The following is a 19,351-nucleotide window of genomic DNA, read 5'->3' as shown; positions in this document are numbered from 1 at the left end:
GGCAGTGAATCAAGTCAAGGAACACTACGGAACCAAAACAGGCCCTTCGGCCATAACCAAATTAGTAAACAAAAATATTAAAGGTAACAAGGGATGCCTTTCTATTTCTCAGATAATCCAGTTCATCAAACATAAAGTCATGCCAAGTACCTGGAAACTAGTACAAACCCGACTGTAGTGTTCGGGGCATTGACGTTTCAACTTACCGGCTAGATAAAACTTCAAGTCTTCCAAATCCATCTTTGAACACTATAAGAACTTTGTCATTTCCTGGGTTAAAATGAACTTTGTTTGGAATTATAATATAGCTATAAATAGTGAATGTATATGGTGCAACTGGAGTAGGCCGAGCTGTTGATTGGCTACAAAGAAAAAACAAAACCAGTCCATTAACAACTTAAGATAAAGTCAGCAGTTTGTTTTATACTCTTATCTTAAACATTTGAGAACTCTTTCCTCACCAAGATTTACTTGTATTTTTACTTTGAGATACAGCACTGCAACCGGCCCATCCAACCCAATGTGCCTGTGCTGCCCAACACCCATGTGACCAATTAACCTATCAGCTTATTCGTCTTTGGAATGCAGGAGGAAACCAGAGCACCTGGAAGAAAGCCACATATTCACTGGGGAACATACAAACTCCTTACAGAACCCGGGTTGCTGATTCTGTAATAGCATTATGCTAAGCACTTATGGCCCATTATGCTACTGGCGTTTAGGGCACCAATGAAGGTCCTCCATCTCTGGCGGTGTTCACACTTCCCTCATTGTGTGGGAACGAGGGAAGATTCCTCATCTTCCTCTAAATTCTTACTATTGTCAGCCATGCAAGTCCCAGGTGGAGACTCAGGAATACCGTCGCACTCAGGTGTAGAAGGATCCTTTATTGCTGTTTCTGTAACAATTTTGTTTTACCAGTCAGGGCTGTTATCCCCGAGCTGAACCTCCAAACCTGGAGGACCAATGGACTACTCATAGTCTGGCCTCTAACATTTGACCTGTTTGGCATGGGTGACCCTACGAAGAGCTAAAGCATAAAGCTCTGACTTCAGCCAACATACCTCTCCGGGTCATTGAGCCTCCAAGCCACAACAAGGTTGTGGTCATCTTGGAGAAAACCACAGTACCACCCTTTTAATAATTTGATTACATTATCAAGAAAGATCACTGACAGCTCTCATTTCTAAGGAGGCTGAAGAGGGCTGGACTATGCACATGAATACACCCATCCTTCTACTGATGAGCAGTAGAGAGCATCTTAACATGGTGCATCACTGTATGGTACAGAAACTGCACTGTGGCAGACAGGAAGGCTCTACAACAGGTAGTCACAACCGCCCAATGCACCACCGGCACCAGCCTACTAGCCTTTAAGGACATACATCTATAGAAAGGTGCTGCTAAAAGTCCAACACTATCATGGAGGATCCCACCCATCCTGCGCATGGACTGTTTATCCCACTCTCATTAGGGAGGAGGCTACATAACATCCACGTCAGGACCACCAGACTCAAAAACAGTTAATTTCCCCAAGCAGTAAGGCTGATCAACAACCCCACCTACTAACCTAGCCCACTACAACCCCCTCTTTATCATTTGCTGTCAGAGTTACCTTATGCACACTCTTTTGCTTAGCCTCACTTTATAACCATACAACCATATAACAATTACAGCACGGAAACAGGCCATCTCGGCCCTTCTAGTCCATGCCGAACTTTATGGACATACAAACACTCAATGTATATAAGCTATCTTATGAAGTTTTATTTATTCTGTTTTTTATTATTCTTCTCTTTATCTTATTGTGCTTTTCTGTGCCACATTGAATCCAGAGTAATAACTATTGTGCTCTCCTTTACACATAACGTGCTGGAAATGATATTAAACAATCTTGAACCTGGCATGATGTAAAAACGCATTGGTACAACGTCATTATCAAAAATTCTGATGAACTGCTGACCACCATATGAAGATTACAGGGCAGTTATAAATGAGCAAGAAGCTCTCCCGTTTAGGTTTGTCACTCTTAACTGAAACCAAACTCAACCAGAAAAGGAATTCTGTGAAATTTTAAAAACTAATCTTTAAATTAACTTACTCAATATTACATATTGTTTAGCGAATTCCTAATTTCAGGAATAATGTTCCAATTATTTATAAGAGCACCTCTTGAATCCTTTGTTTTTGCATTCAAGTCAATGATCGCCAAAACAAAACGTTTGATTGACAGCAGCTCCTCTTTCTGTTATTTGTGCAAAACAAAGACCAAAGAAGTACTTGTTTTGTCTCCTTACTTCATTTCCAAAGTTAGAAAAGTTGAGTAAAATAAAATGTTAAGTTGTGAAAAAGGGAATAAAAGTATTCGTATTTCTTTGACTCCTTTCATATACCGTTTTGAGCATCTCAGAGTGCTTCAAAAGGAAATAAATGTATTTAGAAGCGTAGCCATGGTTCCAAATGTAGGAAATATGGCAGTTAATCATGAAACACTGAGCTCCCACAAGTGGCAATCCAGTATGACCATGTAATCCAATTTTATAATTTTGGTTGGAAGAAAGTATTGCCTGGTCCCAAGGTATAACTTCCATGCTCTTCCTGAATACGACGATGGGATTCCTCACTTTTACACAGACAGAACTTCAGATAAATGTCCCATCTGAAACATCGTTTTTGATAAAAGCACAAGCTCCAAAACAAACTCAATTCTCTACAGAGCTAATCCATATTGCGTTACTCCTCAAATTTGAAGTGAGTAGTTGCCTAACTTACTTCAAATTTCCAACTCTATTCAAGAAGAATTTGAGTATTATTTGCAAGGAAAGCAGTGGCGAGCAGTGGGCCCACTGCAAGTCAAAAATTGCAGAAGAGGTTTATCCAGACGCTGCTGGACTTTGGGTCCAGAGTTACAAGAGAGGTTGTGTAGTCTAGGACTTTGTTCCCTGGAATGACAGAGGTGGTGACCTCGGAGGGGTATTTAAGATCACGAGGGGCATGGACAGGGTGAAAGCATGTCATCCTTTCTCCATGGAGAGGGTGCTAAATACAAGAGGGCGTGGGTTCAAGATCAGAGGTGAGAAATTTCAAAGGGCTGTCACAGGCAGCTTCTTCATGAACAGGGTGATGCATACTTGGAATGAGCTGCCAGAAATAGTGGTTCACGTGGGCAGTTCAGCAACATTTAAAAGCCAACAAGGTAAGCACATGGATAAGAAAGGTTTAAATCAAATGCAGACAGGTGGGATCAGCTCACTGTCGGCGTGGACGAGTCAGGCCAAACGGCCCGTTTCCATGCGGTATGACTCTGACCAGTAGAAAGGTGAAGAGCAATTGAGCAAGTGTCTGAGATGAATGGCAAGAGATGAGATTGGTCAACATGAACAAACTTGACGCAACAGCGGGCAATAGTGCCGGAATCATGACCGCATGTGCAAGGAGGGATATAGGTCAAGAGAGAACCAAGAAGTGGGATGAGAGAAGATGAGATATTGTGATTGACATTGAGAGGCAAGGGTAAAACAAGTCAGAATGAACAGGAGAACAGGAGCTAGTGAGCAGAGTAGGGTGGGAGAGCTCAGGAAAGGGATCACATTCTTCTAGGGTGCAGCACAACCTGGTATGGAAGTTGTCCTGTCCAAGACTAGAAGAAGCTGCAGAAGATCGTGAACACGACGAAGCACATCACACAAACCAATCTCCTGTCCTTGGACTCACTTTACACCGCACGCTGTCGGAGCAGTGCTGCCAAGATAATCAAGGACATGACCCACCCAGCCAACACACTTTTTGTCCCTCTTCCCTCCAGGAGCTTGAAGACTCAAACGACCAGATTTGGGAACAGCTTCTTTCCAACTGTGATAAGACTGCTGAACAGATCCTGACCCAGATCTGGGCCATACCCTCCAAATATCCGGACCTGCCTCTCGGTTTTTTTGCACTACCTTACTTTCCATTTTTCTATTTTCTATTTATGATTTATAATTTAAATTTTTAATATTTACTATCAATTTGTAATCCAGGGAGTGGGAAGCGCAGAATCAAATATCACTATGATGATTGTACGTTCTAGTATCAATTGTTTGGCGACTATAAAGTATAAAGTACATGGGCTGGACCAAATGAATGACCATTATTCAAATACACATGGAGGAATAAAGGAAGTTTCTGAAAATGTTTGAGTTCCATTCACTTAATATTCTTGGGCAGGAGAGACCAGTGGGAGACAACAAATTAATTATCTGTTCTGATCCTTAAACACAAAATAAGCACTTCTGGTTTTGCTACAGTCACAACCTGACATTCTTTCCAGATAAATGCATTTTATATCCTGCAGTACAGCATCCCTCACTGAAGATTAACAGAATGGTAATGCTATTTATTCTAGCTTACAAAAGACACTTCAGGAAAACACCAGACTCACTCCCGTTTGTTCGACTGTGGCATGTCTTGGCTTGTTGAACTTGATTCTGGAACGTTCGCATTTTTCTCATTTGATTTTCTTTCACCCTATGAAAATAATTCCCCAAATCATTTCTGTTTCACTTTTTCATTCAGAAATACATAAACTAATGAATGGAAATATTACATTATTTGTACTTCACAGCTATGTAGCTATAATAGTTTAATATATTAAGAGATGAAATACATTTTCTTTAAGAACCTCTGATTTCAAATTGAATTAATTGACACAGTACAGTTTATCTGGGAAAATTATGGATACAACACACATTTATCATCTATTCCTGCTAGACAGTCCCATTTCTGGAAAGGGAAAGATGCAGTACAATACATGAGGAAAAAATTTGTTATTTCACTTTAGGCTTATTTTACATAATTCATCATAACAAATTTCATCTTGAGATAAGTCGAATACATTTGTTTTATCAAGGGACAGCTTTGAATAATTTTCCAATAGTAAATTTCAGTCAGGTGATAAATCTGACTACTTTAGAAAGTTTGAGCATATTTCACAATGAGAGATGGAGAGAGAAAAAAACACTGATGCTGCAAAGGAACCCAGATTTGTTAATCTGGTTGATTTAATATGGCAGTTAAAGAAGGCAATGAGTGAAACTGAAGATGGATAACTCACAAAAATGTGTTAACAAAAGGTGAGGAAGTTACTGATACATTTTCCTGATTTTCTAGAGCTCTCTGGTTGAAGCGATCTTATTTGAGCTGGATGTCTGTAATTAGTGGAGTTCTGCAGGGATCAGTCCGAGACCTCTGCTGTTGGGAATGTATACAAATGACCTGGATAAAAATGTAGATGGGTGGGTTAGTAAATTTGTGGATGATACCAAGATTGGTGGAGTTGTGGATAGTATAGAAGACTGTCAAGGATAACATGACATAGACCAGTTGAAGATATGGGCAGGGAAATGGCAGATGGAGTTTAACATAGTACCTTGGTCGGGAAAATGCAAGGAGACAGTACATTGTTAAGTGCAAGGTGTTGCTGAGCAGTGATCTTGGGACCAAAGTTCATTGCCCGAGTAATATCTGGCACAAGTAATATCAGCCCTGAAGCAGTTTTACCGAGACATTCCTGGAGCTGCCAAACTACAAAAAATATTAACAGACAAGCAGACCAATGGCACGCTTGACAAACAACAAGCATAACACAAATAAACATTTGTGTATTAACTTTAATAAACTTAACTGCTTTCCTCTGTATGTGTATGTGTTATTGGCATACTGGTTATAGCAAGTAAGTGTATAGGGCGTGAATGTGTGTGTGATGTATGGAAACTGTTTTCTATACTACGGGCTTGCATTCAAGATGCCGTTCAGTCAAATATGATACCAAATGATAAGGTTGTAATTTGGGCATTAAAACGTACGTGCATGTTAATTCAAGGTTGTGAAATTATTGTGGTGCTGCCTAAGGCCACTGACTGAGCCCACTGTCACACTTGATACTGTCTAGAAGCACATTATTTCTTGTAATACATTACAGGCGAGGTAGGCTTGGAGCCGAGAGCTGATGGGAACTGGAATGAGGAGGAAGAAGAGTTTGAGATTTGGAAGATTTTAAAAAACGTGTGATAATTCGGCGCACCTCTGATGTACTTTTGGTGCCTTTGCCACCTTCTGTGCAACTATCTGCAGAAGAAGTCGCTTCCTTGGAGTTATCTTGCAGCTCAGCTCCATTTTGCTTGTGACCGGGTGCTGCCTGTGTTTCCTCTGTGGTGTGGCCTGGTTCAGCAGCAACTTCTTCTGTTTTGCTATTATCTGCAACATGCAAACATCAAACTATAAGCATTGTTGTAATTCCTTCCTGCGCCTCGCGGCGCATCGGGCAGCAACCTTGCCGTTTCTTTTACGTTTGCCTGTTTTTTCTTTATGAGGCCAAGTTGCTAGCTCGACGCTCAACCCAGCACAGATAGAAAGCGTGCAGGGAGCTGAGCCGGCCGGATTCAAACCCAGGACTCCTCGCCTCAAAGTCTGGTGAGGATGCCACTACACCACCGGCTGGCCATACTGTAAGCATAGGACAGAATACTTGAAGACTAATTTAAAACTAAAGACTCCTATAGATAAAACACTAGTGCCAAACGATTTGAAGGGAACATGAGCAAGTTTTACTCTACCCGCAAACATAGAGAGTGGTGGGGATAGGGAACAAGCTGCTAGAGGAAATGGTAGTGGCAGATACAATTTGGTCTGATACATGACTAGGACAAGTTTAGGGGAAATGGGCCAAGTGCAGTCAAATGGAATTAGTGTAGACTGGCACCTTTAAGATAAGATGGACAAAGGGGTCCATTTCTATGCTGCATGAACCACAGATCTAAAACCCACATCTTGTTTTCCTGTAACAGTTGAACTTTGAAAGAATTTTGTCCTGTTTTAATTTGTGTTCATCCCCTGTTCAAGTTCATCACACTGAGAATTTAGACTGAGTACTTTATATTGCCATTCAACCTGACATAGGTTTCATTCTTCTGTCATAATTTTGGAACATGATAACACCAATTTATTAGTCATAGAGCACTGCAGGCCCATCTGGAAACTGTGTTTCTGCCTAAGCCCATCAACCCGCATTTAGGCTATAGCCCTCCCATCTATGTACATATCCAAACTTGGCTTAATTGCTGAACTCAAACCCAAACCCAACACTTCCACTGGCAGCTTGATTCACATTTACACCACCCTCCGAGTGAAGAAGCTCCCCCTCAGATTTCCCTTCAATATTTCATCGTTCACCTTCAACCTCTAGCTCAAATCTCATCCAACCTCAGTGGAAAAGGCCTGCTTACACTTACCCTATCTACAGTGTACCCCTCAATTTTGTAAACCCCTATCAAATCTCCCCTCATTCTCCTGTGCTCCAGGGCATAGGGCCAATCTTTCTCTGTAAGTCAGGACCTCCTGGCAACATCCTTTAAAATCTTCTCGGAACTCTTTCGAACTTATTAATATCTTTCTTGCAGGCAGATGACCAGAATTGAACTCAATAATCCAAATATGGTCTCAACGATGTGTTATACAACTTTAACAAGGGGCTTATTTTAATTACAATAGAAAATGGATGTAAAGATGCTTGCCTCATAAAAAAAACTCACAAAAGATGAATAAGAGCACTACAAATTCTGGTAAAACTGGACAGAAAAGAAAATACAAGAATACTGGGTGAAAAGTGGCAGCAAATGTGGATACAAAACGAAGCTAATGTTTCAGCTAAATAACCTTTGTGAACTCATAAAAAAAGCATGTTTAAACTTGTTGAGAAGGGGACACCATGGAAAAAACAAAGAGAGGAGACCAAGAGAGAATTGATGACACAAATCTGGGTTCAACGAAGAGAAGATGCTGAAGGCTTTTTAATGCCTACAATCTGTTTGGAGGAGGTGTACATTGGGTAGAAATGGTGCAGGGGTGATGCGGGGGGGGATAAGGCATAATTTATAAGATACAGAACACAATTGCTGGAGATCTAAAGGGAAGGAAAGTGCAGAGCAACCCCAGCAGATCAGGCAGCAACTGTGGAGAGGGGGAGAAAAACATTGCAAATTACATCTGAACTGGCCAGGACTGGAGAACTTTTCCAGCATCTTGTGAATGACACAGTGACGGTTGACCTTATCAAGAGCGATAATGAGATGGAGTATAGAGGGGAAGTGCAGCCGCTGCTGGATTGATGTGAGATGAACAACCTAAGCCTGAATGTGGAGAAGATAAAGGAAATCATTGTAGATTTCAGGATGGTACAGACAAACCATCCCTCTCTGCGAATACGTGGCTTCTCTATAGAGAAAGTTAAGTGCACCAAGTTCCTGGGAGTTCACATCATGGATGACCTCACCTCATCCCTTAATATCACCTGAACAAGAGGACACAGCAGCGCCTCCACTTCCTAAGAAGACTGAGGCTAGCAAGGCTCCCACCCCACATCTTAAATGTGTTTTACAGAAGCACCGTTAAGAGTGTCCTTACAAGTTCTGGCTCCATCTGGTATGGGAACAATGAAGCATTGGACCGGAAGGATCATAACGGACTCCTTACCATCCATCATGGATAATTATCAGGAGTGGCTGCATATGCAGAGTCCTTAGTATTATTAAGGTTCCCACCCATCCATCCAGCATCCTCTTTTGACTTTCTACCACCAGGCTGAAGACTCTGATGCATGAAAACAGGAATGATCAGGATGAGAAACAGGATTCCAATAGGCTTTTGAACTCCCAGCCACCTCGTATTCGAAGTGTCACTGGTTAATCTGGTCCGTACCTCACAATATTTAATATTAATGCACTTTGGTTTGTTACTTATATGTGATTCATCTGTAGATTTTATCCTTACCTTCATAAGTTATTGTCTGTTATGTGCTTTACACCCCGGTTCAACGAAATGTTGTCTTGTTTCTATGTATATTAAATACATGTAAGTAGTTACATGCAAAAGTTTGGGAACCCCTGGTCAAAATTTCTGTTACTGTGAATAGCAAAGTGACTAAAAGATGACCTGATTTCCAAAAGGCATAAAGTTAAAGATGACACATTTCTTTACTATTTTAAGTAAGAAAACTTTTTTATTTCCATCTTTTACCGTTTCAAAATAACAAAGAAGGAAAAGGGCCCAAAGCAGAAGTTTGGGCACCCTGCATGGTCAGTACTTAGAAACACCCCCTTTGGCAAGTATCACCGCTTGTAAACGCTTTTTGTAGCCAGCTAAGAGCCTTTCAAATCTTGCTTGGGGGATATTTGCCCATTCTTCCTTGCAAAAGGCTTCTAGTTCTGTGAGATTCTTGGGGCGTCTTGCATGCACTGCTCTTTTGAGGTCTATCCATAGATTCTCGATGATGTTTAAGTCAGGGGACTGTGATGGCCATGGCAAAACCTTCAGCTTGCGCCTCTTGAGGTAGCCCATTGTGGATTTTGAGGTGTGTTTAGGATCATTATCCTGTTGTAGAAGCCATCCTCTTTTCATCTTCGGCTTTTTTGCAGACGATCTGATGTCTGCTTCCAGAATTTGCTGGTACTTAATTGAATTCATTCTTCCCTCTACCAGTGAAATATTCCCTGTGCCACTGGCTGCAACACAAGCCCAAAGCATAATCAATCCACCCACGTGCTTAACAGTTGGAGAGGGGTTCTTTTCATGAAATTCTGCACCCTTTTTTCTCCAAACATACCTTTGCTCATTGCAGTCAAAATGTTCTATTGTAACTTCATCAGTCCACGACTTGTTTCCAAAATGCATCAGGCTTGTTCAGATGTTCCTTTGAACCTTTTGAATAGAACTTTTTGGCCGCAATGAGCAAAGGTATGTTTTAGCTATTCACAGTAACAGAAATTTTGACCAGGGGTGCCCAAACTTTTGCATGCCCCTGTAAATGACAATAAAGTTGACTTGACTTCAGGCTTTGGTGGTGGTAGCCCAACATGATGATGAAGGCACCATACAGCACAGTCACAGTTAGAGTGGGGAAGCTGAAGAAGAACTTTGCACTGGGCAATGTTACTCTGTATTCCACTCTCATTCCTCCATGTTCCCCTTCAGCTCTAAGGCAGGTGCAAATCACTGTAAAGTGATATATTTTTTAAAGTGTTTCAGCAACCTAAACCTGTGAAACACATAGGCCAGGTGTTAAAAGGGGAGCAACAATCCCTGAAAGCAGCAAAGCTCTAAATGAACGATTTTTATCGTGATCCTTAATTAGGCATTAGCACAATGCATTGATTGCTGCAAAGATACCCTGTGCCAGGTTTCTGTGTTCCTGAGGTAGTGCAAGTTTCAACAATGCTGCTTTCTAAATGCAAGTACTTTTTGCCAGGGCCATGGCTGATTTCTGAACTAATATTTACTTATACACAAGGTATAGACGTCACAGACAGATCCCGCCACCTATAATTGCCTCCAGTATTGCTCTGCTGTTTCAGGAGGCAGTTACGATGCCAGTTCTGGTAAGAACAGCAAATCTCCTTTCCTGACAGATGCTTGTGAAATAGATGTCTGCTGCTGTTACATCATCATGGTCATTTCATGGCTAATGTTGCTCAACTTTTTAAAAAAATTTGGATCCGCTTCCTTACTTGAATTTAAGTTTGCCAGCTGGCATGGCAGAATTTGAATCTCTCTCTCGGTAAACAGCCCATTTCTCTGCATACTCATCCTGTAAGTTTACCACCACTGCACCCTAAGGATTAGCTTTACTTGTCAAATGAGCATACAAACATTCAGTGAAATGCATTGTTTGCATCAATGGCCAACATAGTCCCAGAATGTGCTGGGGCAGGCCCACAAGTGTCACCGTGCTTCTGGCACCAACATATCATACCCACAACACGTGTCTTTATTCTTGAAATGTAGAAGGACACTGGAGCACCCGGAGGAAACCTGCGCGGTCATGGGGAGAACGTACAGCACAAATTCCTTGCAGACAACAGCAAGAATTGAACCCAGATTAGCGATCACTGGCATTGTAAAGCATTGTATGCCACTGTGGCACCGTCAGCTTGGGCGTCACAAAAATGCCATCTGTTCATTCACAATTCATCCTATGACCAAAAAACTTCTTTGCACCACGGTAACGTATCCTCGTGCAGACTAACACAGCAGCTGCACATCTGGGTAGCATAGCATTTAGCACAAGGCTAATGTATGTAGATCGGAGCATTCCCCAGTTGGGTGTTTGATCCCGGTGCCATTCTTTAAGGAGTCTCTGTCGTCCTCCCCATTGAATGCGTGGGTTTCCTCCCGCTCCTCCAGTTTCCTCCCGCAATCCAAAGATATACCAGATAGGTTCATTGGTCATAGTAAATGGTCCTGAGATTAGGTTAGGGTTAATTGGATTTGTTGGGGTTTGCTGGGGCAGCATGGCTCAAAGGGCCAAATGGCCTACTCTTTACTGTATTTAAAGCTAAAAGTAACATGTTGTCGTGGCTGCACATCAAACTGTTTCTGCTCCAGCAGTAGGTGCAAAATACAATACCTCAATTCTGCTGTATTGTCAATTTGGCATAAAGTTGAACCAAAGTTCAACTTCTAACCTGTCACATCAAAAACTCATTTTGTCCTGACCTCTCACCATAAATCCTGTTCAAAGAAAACTTCCCTTTTCACTTAAAAGCAACGTGTAAATCAGGTTTTAAGATATCTGAGCATTACCTGCAGCAGAATGGTCAGGTTGAATGGAGGCATGGGGCTCTATTGAATCCTCAGCCTGCAATTCCATCTTCTTGGTAGTACCTTTAGACTGATGAACCGAGTTATCTTTCTCCTTTCTCTGTCCGCGTTGATTCTGCCAAATAACCCAATGTGGATAAATGAACAATCTAACTCAGGGAATGAACTGTTTGATAATGTATGCTATAAGTGGATTTTACTTTTTAAAAGATAAGAAATATTAGATGGCACTATTCCAATTTAGAAGTACCAAAGTAGAAAATATGAGAATATAAACAAACTGAAAAACTTTTACAGAAAACTATAGAAAACTACAAATCATTTTCAATGTAGGACCTGGGGCAAAAAGACACCAGCAAATGTATAATTAAAATATGTTTGAGGTTTTGTTTTGTTAAGACCTTTTGTTTCACATTAAAGCTGCAATTAGTCCTGCTGAAGGATCTCAGCCTGAAATGTCGACTGTTTACTCTTTTCCATAGATGCTGCCTAGCCTGCTGAGTTCCTCCAGCATTTTGTGTGTGTTGCCATGCAAATTCAATCTGAATCCAGTGACACAGTTTTGACGGAAGAGGGTGCCATCTCCAGTCATGAACTAACATAGAGCATTTCCCCTTTTGGCCCGCGGATCAACATGCTTCAGGTGTAGTTGACAAGGGTACAAATGGCACCATTTTTCTAAATCTAGCAGTGAGGTCTAATGTACTGTATGTGAAATTTGGTTTCCATTGGTGGGTGGGAAAGGTAAAGAGCTGAAGAGGAAGGAATATAGGAGAGCAGAGTGGGCCACAGGAGAAAGGGAAGGAGGAGTGGCACCAGGGGGAGATGATAGCCAGTGAAATGAGGTAAAAGGCCAAAGTGGGGAATAGAATCGGGAAGGGGGAGGGAGATTTTCTTTTTGGCCAGAAGGAGAAGTCGCTATTCATGCCATCAGGTTGGAGGCTACCCAGACAGAATACAAGGTGTTGCCCCCTTCACCCTGAAGGTAGCCTCATCTTGGCACAGGAGGAGACCATGGACTGGCATGGGAATCAGAATGAAAATGTTTGGCCAAAGGGAAGTTATGCTGTTGTCAGATGGAGCCGATCAATTCCATTCAATTTCAATCTTCCTTCAAAGTACTGTCAGGAACATTTTGCAATCATATCCTCCAGACATATAAGCGTTTGAAAAGTTAGAAGTTGGCTGTGCTGCTAGATTTCAAATCATCCTGTAGGACTCTGATATAATTTCTCAATGCACAGTAAATTGAGAAATTCAATTCTGATGCAGGGTCTCAGCATGAATCATTTAATATTTATTCCCTCCATAGATACTGCCTGACTTGCTGTGCTCCTCCAGCATTTTGTGTTTACAACATCTCCTGTGTCTATGATTCTCCATCTAAATCATTTGTTTATGATTATCTCAGTGGCAGTATTAACAATTTAAAAATAACACTTTTGTGATAAAGAAAATGCAGTGCAACTATGCTCTCATATCAGATTGTTGATCCTGAATAACTTATCTTAGCACTGGATCTTCCATACATACCCTTTTCCTTTTTCCTGTGACAGAATCAGTGCTGGCGGCTGTCTCCTTTTGGGAAGATGAACACTTGCCGTCATCAGCAAGAGCAGGTTGTGCTTTGCCCTCCAATCCATCAACAACCTTCTCCCCACCCTGGCTTGTGGGTTCAGCACTGGATACTTTGCATATTTTCTGGGTGTCAGGGATGTTCTGCTCCACTGGATGAGTTTGAACATTCAACACAACGGAAAAGAGGAAATCAAGTTGAGGAATCTGTATTCGCTCCATCAAGATTACTCCATTGCGAGTTAACACAGAACCTCAAGTCTACATGTTTGTACTTGCTGCACTTGGACAACAAGATAAAATTATTATTACATTGAACACATTAGAGAATATACTGAATGCCCACCACAGCACTTGTTCCTTCAAATGGCTAATGCAAGCCATTTATATAAATGTGAAGCAGTGTGTTCACCTCTATTTCCAGTATTTTTGGCATTGTTCATTTACAAACAACACTGTTTTATCATCAGACCTAATCTGGATATTAAGCATAGCCAATGACCCTTCATAGAAACATAGAAAATAGGTGCATTCGGCCCTTCGAGCCTGCACCGCCATTCAGTATGATCATGGCTGATCATCCAACTCAGAACCCTGGACCAGCCTTCCCTCCATACCCCCTGATCCCTTTAGCCACAAGGGCCATATCCAACTCCCTCTTAAATATAGCCAATGAACTGGCCTCAACTGTTTCCTGTGGCAGAGAATTCCACAGATTCACCACTCTCTGTGTGAAGAAGTTTTTCCTCATCTCGGTCCTAAAAGGCTTCCCCTTTATCTTCAAACTGTGACCCCTCGTTCTGGACTTCCCCAACATCGGGAACAATCTTCCTGCATCTAGCCTGTCCAATCCCTTTAGGATTTTATACGTTTTAATCAGATCCCCCCTCAATCTTCTAAATTCCAACGAGTATAAGTCTAGTTCATCCAGTCTTTCATCATATGAAAGTCCTGCCATCCCAGGAATCAATCTGGTGAACCTTCTTTGTACTCCCTCTATGGCAAGGATGTCTTTCCTCAGATTAGGGGACCAAAACTGCACACAATACTCCAGGTGTGGTCTCACCAAGGCCTTGTACAACTGCAGTAGTACCTCCCTGCTCCTGTACTCGAATCCTCTTGCTGTAAGTGCCAGCATACCATTCGCCTTTTTCACCGCCTGCTGTACCTGCATGCCCACTTTCAATGACTGGTGTATAATGACACCCAGGTCTCGTTGCACCTCCCCTTTTCCTAATCGGCCACCATTCAGATAATAATCCGTTTTCCTGTTTTTGCCACCAAAGTGGATAACTTCACATTTATCCACATTAAATTGCATCTGCCATGAATTTGCCCACTCACCCAACCTGTCCAAGTCACCCTGCATCCTCTTAGCATCCTCCTCACAGCTAACACTGCCGTCCAGCTTCGTGTCATCCGCAAACTTGGAGATGCTGCATTTAATTCCCTCATCCAAGTCATTAATATATATTGTAAACAACTGGGGTCCCAGCACTGAGCCTTGCGGTACCCTACTAGTCACTGCCTGCCATTCTGAAAAGGTCCCATTTATTCCCACTCCTTGCTTCCTGTCTGCCAACCAATTCTCTATCCACATCAATACCTTACCCCCAATACCGTGTGCTTTAAGTTTGCATACTAATCTCCTGTGTGGGACCTTGTCAAAAGCCTTTTGAAAATCCAAATATACCACATCCACTGGTTCTCCCCTATCCATTCTACTAGTTACATCCTCAAAAAATTCTATGAGATTTGTTAGACATGATTTTCCTTTCACAAATCCATGCTGACTTTGTCCAATGATTTCACCGCTTTCCAAATGTGCTGTTATCACATCTTTGATAACTGACTCTAGCAGTTTCCCCACCACCGATGTTAGGCTAACCGGTCTATAATTCCCTGGTTTCTCTCTCCTTCCTTTTTCAACAAGTGGGGTTACATTAGCCACCCTCCAATCCTCAGGAACTAGTCCAGAATCCAAAGAGTTTAGAAAAATTATCACTAATGCATCCACTATTTCTTGGGCTACTTCCTTAAGCACTCTGGGATGCAGACCATCTGGCCCTGGGGATTTATCCGCCTTTAATCCCTTCAATTTACCTAACACCGCTTCCCTACTAACATGTATTTCCCTCAGTTCCTCCATCTCACTGGACCCTCTGACCCCTACTATTTCCGGAAGATTATTTATGTCCTCCTTAGTGAAGACAGAACCAAAGTAATTATTCAATTGGGCTGCCATGTCCTTGCTCCCCATAATCAATTCACCTGTTTCTGTCTGTAGGGGACCTACATTTGTCTTAACCAATCTTTTTCTTTTCAGATATCTATAAAAGCTTTTACAGTCAGTTTTTATGTTCCCTGCCAGTTTTCTCTCATAATCTTTTTTCTCCTTCCTAATTAAGCCCTTTGTCTTCCTCTGCTGAACTCTGAATTTCTCCCAGTTCTCAGGTGAGCCACTTTTTCTGGCTAATTTGTATGCTTCTTCTTTGGAATTGATACTATCCCTAATTTCCCTTGTCAGCCATGGGTGCACTACCTTCCTTGATTTATTCTTTTGCCAAACTGGGATGAACAATTGTTGTAGTTCATCCATGCGATCTTTAAATGCTTGCCATTGCATATCCACCGTCAACCCTTTAAGTGTCATTTGCCAGTCTATCTTAGCTAATTCATGTCTCATACCTTCAAAGTTACCCCTCTTTAAGTTCAGAACCTTTGTTTCTGAATTAACTATGTCACTCTCCATCTTAATGAAGAATTCCACCATATTATGGTCACTCTTACCCAAGGGGCCTCTCACGACAAGATTGCTAATTAATCCTTCCTCATTGCTCAATACGCAGTCTAGAATAGCCTGCTCTCTAGTTGGTTCCTCGACATGTTGGTTCAAAAAACCATCCCGCATACATTCCAAGAAATCCTCTTCCTCAGCACCCTTACCAATTTGATTCACCCAATCTACATGTAGATTGAAGTCACCCATTATAACTGCTGTTCCTTTATTGCACACATTTCTAATTTCCTGTTTAATACCATCCCCAACCTCACTACTACTGTTAGGTGGTCAGTACACAACTCCCACCAGCGTTTTCTGCCCTTAGTGTTATGCAGCTCTACCCTTATTGATTCCACATCCTCCCGGCTAATGTCCTTCCTTTCTATTGTGTTAATCTCCTCTCTAACACAGCAAATTGCCCAATATCTTGCATTTCTTAAAAATAATCTCAGTGTCCTCTACCTTCAGTGGTTTGTCGAGGATTATCGGCTTCATTTTGGTTAATTACAGCCTCATTTTTGGCAGAATCCACAGAGGATGTTTTCTCCGGCAAACGAGGCAATTTTGGCAACACCTCGGAAGGTTTATCATTTCCATTTTTCTTTCCCTTCTTCCTGTTGTGTTTCTGCATCACAGAATAAAAAAAAACCCATCAGCACTTACATCTCACTGCTCTGTTACAAAATATGAAACAGCACTGTACCAGAGTGCCATGCAATGACAGACCATTCCAATAGACCGGTGTTATATGGGACAGAGCTGCACTCACCAGCAGATCCTAACCGATGTTCCCTCTAAGGTATGTGCGTGGGCTACTGAAGTGTTCTTTCCTGGACATTTCTCCAGGTCTGTGGGACATTTGGAGCACATAACGACCCCATTTCCCCATTGTCCTCCTTGTCTCATTCTCCCAACCAACCATGTTGTCCTCCTTGACTCTTTTTTTTCAGAAAAGTCAACTTGTCAATTCTCATCAGAATATTAGTTTTTGATCTTCACATTTGAAGTGTTCTTTCCTGGACATTTCTCGGAGTCTGAGCTGAGCCCATAATGACCGCATTACCCATTGCCCTCCTTGGCTCATTCCGCAACTAACCCTGTTGATATCTACCTTCTTACTTCAAAAGAGAAGCACGTTCTTCCATTCATGAATCTCATTCCCCAGCCACTTTTATTTACTGTTTTATTTACTCCAAGACAGCATTACACCATTTGTCAAACACCCCTCATTCAACCTCTATCTCCATCACTGTGGTCAAAGACACATTTAAAAAGTGGATTGTTGTTTAAACTGCTTGTAGAAGTTCTAGGCTTCAAATTATGCAGAACTAACATAATTTCTTAATAAATATTACTTTATTTCCCTATGCTAACCTTTTGAGTACTTTAACAGCTTAAAATAACACTTTTGCCATGACAACAATGTGAATATATTTAGATCAACGTTATTATCCACTACCATTTTTTTCCAGTCTTTGATTCCGGAATATCTCATTCTAACTGTTATTCCATACATACCCTCTTTGATCGCTTGTCTTTCACGATGTTACTGCTGTTGGCCGTCTCTGTTTGGGAAGACGAGTACTCCTTATCAGCAAGTGCAGCTTTTGTTTGGTTATCCAGTCCACCAACACTCTTCTCCCCACCTTGGCTTGTGGGTTCAGCACCAGGTACTCTGCATGTTTTCTGCATGTCAGGTATGTTCTGCTCCACTGGATGAGCTTGAACATTCAAAACACCTGAAAACAGAAAATCAAGTTGAGGAATCTCTGCTCAGTCCATCAATATTTATCCACTGCACGTTAACATTGGACCTAACGTCCATGTGCTTGTATTTGGTGTTCTTGGACAACAGAATAGAAACATCAGGAAATATTGTTGCACTGAACATGCTAGAGAATATACTAGACATCCGCCACAAAACTTGTTCTTCTAAATGACTAACTCAGGCCATTTGAAGCAGCGTATTCACCTATATTTCCAATACTTTTAACATTGCTTGTTCATCAGACCCAATTTGGATGTTAAGCATGACCAACTCCCTTCACTGTAAACTTCCCAATAACTTGAATTCCTTAAAAATAATTTCAGGTGTCTACCTTCTGTGGTTTGCTCAGAATTACTGACTTCGTTTTGGTTATTTGCAGCCTCAGCTTTGGAGGAATCTACGGACGATGTTTTCTCAGGTGAACGGGGTGATTTTGGCCACACCTCAGAAGGTTCATCGTTTCCATTTTTCTTTCTATTCTTCCTATTCTTCCTCTTGCGATTCTGCATCACAAAATAAAACAGCCCGTCAGCACAAGTCTCACCGTTCTGTTACACAATATGAAACTGCACTGTACCAAAGTGTCACACAATGACAAACCATTCCAATACCCCAGTGTTTTTAGGGACGGAACTATACTTACCAGCAGATTCTAATGTCAGACATGGACTGAGAGTACGACACTCCAGTATTACACAACGATAGACCAGCGTTAACCAGCTCTCTACCCATTCTATGTGGAATCTACAGAATTACAAGATGTGATGTTGGACTGGGTGGGTTGACACATATTTTGGATTGATATACTTCCTTCTGATGTTTTGAGCATGATATCAACGCTCTGGTCTTCGAGACCTTCAGCAAGAATCCTCTGCAGATTCCACAAGGTGGTCAGACTTCTTAGTTGGGGCAGTTTTTAACAAACCTATGCCTGTCCTGACCTCCTTGACAACTTCAGCTTGAAACCACAGATGAAGTTGATATAGACTTCAAGGTATCACTTCACCACCCGATATCTCAGATCACCTTGACCAGACTGACAGATCACATACAGGCACGGGCTTAGTGCAGGGGAGTTTCACACAAGATTCAAAACTAACATCTTTAACTGCATCACAAAATGTTTACGTATTCTCATAATTTGAGCTCAAAAATAATTTAATTTTACAGCATTACAAATGCAAAATATCTGTTTTCTCCAGAATTCCACCCCTGTATCGAAGCATTCAAACCTTGGCTCAGAAAACTTTATCCCTCTTGTTCCTCGGTTTCCATCACCATTGGCCCATTACTGGAACCAACCTTGCATTATTCATTCAGAGTAAAACGAAACAGAATATAAGGAACAGAGTAAGAGGAGGGGTCAGACAATCAGCCACTTCATCCACTCCACCAATCAGTAAGATTAAGGCTGACCAAATGCCAAGACACTTCCTGCTCCGTCCCTATACCCCAGCTCCCTTTTGGTTTAAAATGTTTTCAATCTTCACTTCCAGGCATGCAGTGACACTGCGTCCACAATTGACTGAGGTAGAAACCTGCAAAAAGTTGTAATGTTTATGAAAAGAAATTCCTCCTCATTTCAATCTTAAAAG

At 41.6% G+C, this 19,351-nt stretch overlaps 1 protein-coding gene across 3 annotated transcripts in view; it reads right to left on the bottom strand.

Annotated features, from left to right (window-relative positions):
- The window catches only part of LOC134360308 (E3 ubiquitin-protein ligase rnf213-alpha-like), a 178,173-nt gene that overhangs the window by 145,736 nt on the left and 13,086 nt on the right, over window positions 1-19,351 (bottom strand). For all 3 annotated transcript variants that reach the window (XM_063074524.1, XM_063074523.1, XM_063074525.1), the window contains exons 7-14: window positions 18,088-18,259; window positions 17,507-17,727; window positions 16,451-16,613; window positions 13,165-13,358; window positions 11,614-11,746; window positions 6,062-6,234; window positions 4,421-4,506; window positions 207-362 (exon numbers count right to left, since the gene is read on the bottom strand). In XM_063074524.1, the coding sequence (XP_062930594.1) occupies window positions 207-362; window positions 4,421-4,506; window positions 6,062-6,234; window positions 11,614-11,746; window positions 13,165-13,358; window positions 16,451-16,613; window positions 17,507-17,727; window positions 18,088-18,259 (1,298 nt within the window). The remainder of the gene's footprint in view (window positions 1-206; window positions 363-4,420; window positions 4,507-6,061; window positions 6,235-11,613; window positions 11,747-13,164; window positions 13,359-16,450; window positions 16,614-17,506; window positions 17,728-18,087; window positions 18,260-19,351) is intronic.

The sequence above is a fragment of the Mobula hypostoma genome, chromosome 22 (genome assembly GCF_963921235.1).
Source record: "Mobula hypostoma chromosome 22, sMobHyp1.1, whole genome shotgun sequence".
NCBI lineage: Eukaryota > Metazoa > Chordata > Chondrichthyes > Myliobatiformes > Myliobatidae > Mobula > Mobula hypostoma.
Note: the sequence above shows the minus strand (reverse complement) of the source record. Positions and strands in the feature narration are given on the sequence as shown.